The following is a 6,993-nucleotide window of genomic DNA, read 5'->3' as shown; positions in this document are numbered from 1 at the left end:
GATAATGCCAAGAATGTGAAAAGCTATCATCAAAGCAAATAAAAAAATGTTTAACCCTTTTTTGTTTACTACATGATTCCATATGTGTTATTTCATAGATGTGTTGTCTTCACAATAATTATACAATGCTGAAAATAGTACAAATAAAGAAAAACCCTTGAATGGGTTGGTGTGTCCAAACTTTTGACTGGTACTTGTACAATTTCTACTTAAAAAAATCAAAGGCACTTTTTTTGTGTAACGACCCACATTAATGTTTCCCTTCTGATTCTCAAGTGTGTGTGCTTTGTAGCGTCCACAAAGACTTGAGGTCTGTTTCTAAGAAAATAGACCTTGGAACCCAATCTGACCAGGAAAACAACCTCTCAGTCAATGTCAACAAAACAAAGGAGAAGATCGTGGACTTCAGGAAACAGCAGAGAGAGCACCCCCCTAACCACATCGACGGGACAGCAGTGGAGAAGGTGGAAAGTTTTAAGTTCCTTGGCGTACACGTCACGGACAAACTGAAATGGTCCACCCACACAGACAGTGTGGTGAAGAAGGCGCAACAGCGCAACAGCGCCTCTTCAACCTCAGGAGGCTGAAGAAATGTGGCTTGTCACCTAAAACCCTCACAAACTTTTACAGATGCAGAATTGAGAGCATTTGGGTCGGGCTGTATCACCTGCTGGTACGGCTACTGCACCGCCCACAACAGCAAGGCTCTCCAGAGGGTAGTGCGGTCTGCACAACACATCACCGTGGGAAAACTACCTGCCCTCCAGGACACCTACAGCACCCAATGTCACAGGAAGGCCAAAAAGATCATCAAGGACAACAATCACCCGAGCCATTGCCTGTTCACCCTGCTACCATCAGGGGCATCAAAGCTGGGACTGAGAGACTGATAGAAGCTGTTTATCTCAAGGCCATCAGACTGTTAAACAGCCATCGGTAACCCAAAGAGGCTGCTGCCTACATTCAGACTTGAAATCATGGGCCACTTTAATAAATGGATCACTAGTCACTTTAATAATGTCACTTTAATAATATTTACATTTCTTGCATTACTAATCTCATATGTATATACTGTATTTTATACCATCTATTGCATCTTACCTATGCAGCTCATCAATATATTTATATGTATATATTCTCATTCCTTTACTTAGATTTATGTGTATTAGGTAGTTGTTGCGGAATTGTTAGATTACTGTTAGATATTACTGCACTGTCGGAACTAGAAGCACAAGCATTTCGCAACACTCGCAATAACATCTGCTAACCATGTATGTTACCAATACAATTTGATTTGACCAAGAATCTACTTGAACAAACCACATTTCTATTAAAAGTGTAGTTTATTTTGGTGTGTGATTCGTGTTGCGTTGTGCCTTATTCCCATGACCTATGTGAAAATAACTTATACTCCTTGGTCACTTAAAGACTGACTGAACATTGCTGAAGGGCTTAAGCTACATTCTCATGTGACCCACTAGAATCAGCCAAGCCACGCAGCAGTCAGTCTAGACAGGGCCTGGAGCCAATCAAAAGTTATTTTTGAATCACCTCATACAGTAGGTGTTCTCTGCAGACCTACTAGGTCAAATAGATAAATACTTTCAACTAGATTAGCTGCACTTGATTTGGCTTGCCTACAATGGAACCAATGAAATAGTCCCAAAAGTGCAAACGCCAAGTTAATTGAGTGCACTTCAAATACAGTATTGGACATACAGCATGTATTTGACCTAGGTCTGGTGCTATGACAGTTTTGGTTACATGCAAGATGTTGATGAGAGACTGTTGAAAAGATGGTGGAACAATGATTAAGGATCTGTCGTTTGTATTCCTCAAACTGAAAAAACTGTGGAACACTAACTGCTGTATACGTTCTATGATATATATTAAAATGACGTGTGACCACTGTGAAACAAGCAACTTATTAAACTAGCTAAAACCTATTCAAACAATGTTATAAATAAACCTTGACTGTTGAGCTGACTTGAGCTATTTCCTTGACTCGTTTTCTTTTCTAAACTGTTGACTGTGATCATTATCAGGTCTGTCACTACGGGGATGGTGGGAAGTGAGAGATGCTTGTCTGTTTGATAGCTGGGAAATTATGAGATTCTCATCGAGGATCGCCCAGGCATCAGCAAATAGGTTATTATAGTAAATTACACATTACACAATAACATTACACATTGGCCAATAGATGGCGATATAATGCCACATTTCTCCCAGCCATGTAAAGGGCTTTGTCTGGCATTTCTGATTCTAACTCAACAGACACAACTACGGAAGTCCAGAGAGGACATATGAATACAAATAAATGGTTCCCTCATTATGTCAAGATCACAATTTACTAACTCATGATCACGACAAAACAAAAGTTGTTTAGTCGACATCACAAGATAATCAAAAGTACTACGCATTAGCCATTAATTTGTTCAGATGCATGATAACCACTTCATCAAGGAGCCCTGTGGCTGCGTAGATCACCATTTTTTACAATTTATTAGGATCCCCATTAGCCAACAACAAATGGCGACAGCTAGTCTTACTGGGGTCCGACAAAATAATTTACAATTTACAAAAACAAACATGTAACACAATGCGGGGCATTTAAGCCGTGAACGATGCCTGACAGGCATCCCCGTCTCCCAGACTGCGTGCCGCCCCCAAGACCACAGCCAATCGCATGTAAGGAACAACACAGCTAACTTTGTCTTGTGAGCCAGCTAGTTAGATACGTAGTCTTGTTAGATAGATAGCTAGCAAGCTAGCTTGTTATCTATGCTGGTTGTTAACTTGCATAAGTGATATGTGTATAATTAAAAGGGACACTACATGCTTTGTGGATAATATTTAAATTTACAGTGGGTGAGCTCCATTCCTGACAGGCTGATCAGATTCAATTTCAGCCTCAGAGGCTGATAAATCAGGATGCTGGCTTGGAGGCTGTGTTATAGGTAAGGTTCCTTGCAGGCAGATTAGCTGTCAAAGTGCTTTATAGGCAGATGCATATCTGATCCGGGGGTTGAGCTCCATTTCTGGCAGGCTGATCAGATTCAATAGCAGCCTCAGAGGCTGATGTCAGGATGCTGCTTTGTAGGCTGTTTCATAGGTAAAGCTCCTTGCAGGAAGCCTACTAGGCAGCATCCTGACTTAACAGCCTCCGTGGCTACTATTGAATCAGGTCAGCCTGCCAGGAATAGAGCGCACCAGTCTTGATCATATACATAATGCACTGACTGCTAATCTGCCTGCAAGGAGCTTTACCTATGAAACAGCGTACAAGGTAGAATCCTGATTTATCAGCTTCTGAAACTGCTATTGAATCTGATCAAGCTCTGAGGCTGAAATTTAATCTGATAAACTCACCCACTATGTAAATATTATTAGATTTGTTTGTCACTGGCCTACACACAATACCCCATAATGTCAAAGTGGAATTGTGTTTTTGGAAATGTTTACAAATGAAAATATGAAGCAGAAATGTCTTGAGTCTTGAGTATTCAACCCCGTTGTTTTGTAAATGACATATTTCTGTATTTCATTTTCAATCAATTTGCAAACATTTCTAAAAACATGTTTACACTTTGTCATTATGGTGTATATTGTGTCGATGGGTGGGGTATGAATACTTTCTGAAGGCACTGTAGCTGCGTTGTTGCTTGCATGCGATTGGCTGTGGTCTTAGGGGTGGCATACAGCCTGGGAGACAGTGTTGCCTGTCAGGCATGTTCAGGGCTTAAGTGGGCTTAGATTCCCCAAGAGCTCTTAGATCAAGGTAACGGACAATTAGCTTGCTAACATTCTAACTTATGAACTGATAATGAGCTCCAAACACAAATGAAAGCATGATCTCGTGATCTCAAAAAAACAACTTTTTTTATGTTGGGATCATGCGATAAATAAGTTGTGATCTCGACACAAGTGCTTTTGTTTTTCTTCACATGTCCTCTCTGGACTTCTGTAAACAACTCACATAGATAAACATTTAAAAACATTAAACAAATACTTATTAAAAAACAAAATCTATCATATTGTAACACGCCATATCAAAGTACAGAATTGTAGTGTTCCATAAAGCAATTTTGTGAATTATCCAGTCATTTCATGATATGGGGTTTGACATCACTGATGCCATATTGGGAGCACAATAGAATGGTAAATGCAATATGGATGTCTGTGATGATGAACACAGCATTAGTAAGTCTGGCTGTGTCCACCTTATTCAACTGTTTGGTTCTCTTGCAATCAACAAACAAACAGTCATGAATAGCCAGGCCTTACTGTCACACTATATACACAGACTGCTGGGACCCACATTACCGTAACGAAAAACACTAAAGCCTTGTTTCGAAAAATAAATAAATAACAAGGAGCGCTGTGAGCCAATTGGAGAGGTCCAAAACATCTGGATCCCCATCTGTCACTGTCAATCATTCTCAGTGCTGCATTATTTTTACCCAGTAAAAAAAAAAACAGAGCCTGTGCCAAAAGATTAACCTCCCCAGGGAATTAATCACTGTATAACCATAGAGATTAACCACTTGTATTATGTAGCTCATTTTACAGGGCCTGGGAAATATTGTTCAGAACGACACTGTTGTTGGAGCATAACTATATACTCTTTGGCTATTGTACTACTTTATCCACCAGAGGGAGACTCAAGGCAAGACTCTCCTACAAGTGGTCGGTTAATCTGAGGATTTGAAGTCAGCCAGTTCCAATGTGATCATGGCAACGGCTTTACCTATGCCTCTGAGGTAAGGGAGACCAGGAATAGGCTGCATTATATTTGCCATACAACATGTTGCATACATGTGGGAAAGCCATGCATGAATTGGCTCCGGTGATTATGTGGGGAGATTCTTAACACAGTTGTAAGAAAGGCCACAACTAGGGTCTGTTTGATTTGGCCCATATAGGCCAAATATGGTCAAAATATATAGGGCCTAAATAAACAGGGCCTACCTGTTGGACCCCAATAAAACAGACAGGGCCAACTACAGGTAATACAAATACTGTTATCTTGAAAGAAAAACAAATACACTGTGTATTCTTATTGAAATGCATTGAACAAATATATATCGATTATAATACAATTGTGTTCCCAATCCCTTCCCTTTGATATGCTTGGTGAGCCACTCTAAGGCCGTGTTCGAGAGCATCAAAACCATGATATTTCATATGTAATTTTTGACCGACTGCGTGATCTACAAACAATACTGAGTAGTTATTTCTGATGCACGGTGATTTGTCGATTAGTCAATCTTTCCTCGGCTTTAAAGCCGGCTGCAATATCGAACGCGCCCATTCAGACAGGCGTCACTGGTCAGCGTCTTTCGCCCCCTCCTTCATCGTCCTCCTCTGTGCACGCCCCTTCGGCCTTAAATGAACGCGATAAATCCTTGCGCGTCATGAGTCTTCGAGGGGATTGGTCAATCAACTGTGTCTTACGTTCATCCCTGTAGAGTGACCACGCCCCCGAAAATAACGCTCGTGTGGTGGAGCAAGAAAAAGAAAAAAGAAGAGCCTCAACTGTAGGCAGAAACGGATTTACCGAATATCACAAGTGACGATACCAACATACCACACATTTTTTTTGAAACACTGGGTAATTTGGATTCAAGGTAACGTCTAGGTTGTCCCTGACGCTCCTTGTTTACAGGAGCTTGGGATACACCGGTTTCGGATTGTCTGAACTGCCTGCAATCGTAACATCAGACGCTTCTAGCTAGCCAGCTTGTTGGCTAGTTTAGTTACCGGTAGCTAACTAAAGTAACGTGATCCATTAGCTATAACCGCCGTTACTTATGCGTATAATAAATACTAAGTCAGCCCTCGGCTATTTAATTATATGTTCTAGTTAGTTTATTTAATCGGAACAAACCTGTTAGCTAAAGTTAACTTACATTCACAAGTCCCACCCTCCAAAGTATAATTAATTATATGCTAAATTAGCTGGATAGTTTGCTAGCTGGTGTAACAGTAGTAAGTAGCTACGTCGTCTGTTCGCTAATCAGCTAGCTAGTTTAACTCAGATTGGATATAATTAGTTAGCTATCTAGCTAGGTCAATTATTCCGTGCTGTTGATATTGATCCGTTATACCATTAGCCGGAGGGGTTGAGCCGCTACCCTGGCAAGGAGACGGGCGAAAAAGAGGAGGCGAAATAAAGAGAACAGGGAGGCCAGCGAGGGAACCAGCTAACGGTCGTTAACATTTGTGCTAACGTTTACGGGTCAGCTGTCATAAAAGCATTAGCGAGCGAGCTATCTAGCTAACGCTAACTTACCCAACTTGACAGCTCAGTCAGATATCATAAACTAACGCTAACGTCACTGGTCATATTTCATTCTTTACACAAGACCGACCTCCCTTCGACAAAAAGAAGTGTCACTATTTGCTTGGACATTGTGTTAGCTGGCTTAACTAAGCAACCTCTCCGGTGAACTGCTCATCAATGTCAGCAAGCTAACCCAGTTTCTCTGACGCTATTACCAGTGTCAGCTATCTCACAGTAGCTAACTAGCGTGCTACACATGGACTGATAGAATTCGTAGCTAGCTACATTTATATTTTTGTAAGAAAAACACAGTATACCTGAACATATTTGTAGTTAGGTAGCGCCATCTAAACACAGTCATGAGTATCGAGATACCGGTGGGATTGACGGAATTGCTGCAAGGCTACACGGTGGAGGTGCTTCGACAGAGGCCACCGGACCTGGTGGAATTCGCCGTGCAATATTTCACGCGCTTGCGGGACACCAGAAGCCAAGATGGGGCGGGTGCTGCTGTGAAGCTCGGGAAAGGAGTGATGTTTGATGGGGAGCCGATGCAAACCGAGTCAAATGGAGACGAAGACGGGTCCGACGAGTCTGATTTCGAGCGTAAGTTACTGCCTGATAAGGCCTTCCACCTAATATGGCCCAGACTGAATACGATCATGCTTAGTTGGTCATTTGAAACAGATGTGATAGAGATGAGTACAGAT

At 41.5% G+C, this 6,993-nt stretch overlaps 1 protein-coding gene across 2 annotated transcripts in view; it reads left to right on the top strand.

Annotated features, from left to right (window-relative positions):
• Window positions 1-3,624: 3,624 nt before the first annotated feature.
• Window positions 3,625-6,993, top strand: part of LOC110532076 (cAMP-dependent protein kinase type II-alpha regulatory subunit) — a 43,715-nt gene continuing 40,346 nt past the window's right edge. For both annotated transcript variants that reach the window (XM_021615687.3, XM_021615686.3), the window contains exon 1: window positions 3,625-6,889. In XM_021615687.3, coding sequence (XP_021471362.1) covers window positions 6,643-6,889 — 247 coding nt within the window. In that variant the 5' untranslated portion in view covers window positions 3,625-6,642. The remainder of the gene's footprint in view (window positions 6,890-6,993) is intronic.

This window comes from Oncorhynchus mykiss, chromosome 9 (assembly GCF_057628025.1).
Source record: "Oncorhynchus mykiss isolate SJ-2025 chromosome 9, ASM5762802v1, whole genome shotgun sequence".
Taxonomy (NCBI): Eukaryota; Metazoa; Chordata; class Actinopteri; order Salmoniformes; family Salmonidae; genus Oncorhynchus; species Oncorhynchus mykiss.
This window is presented reverse-complemented; position numbering and strand designations above follow the sequence as displayed.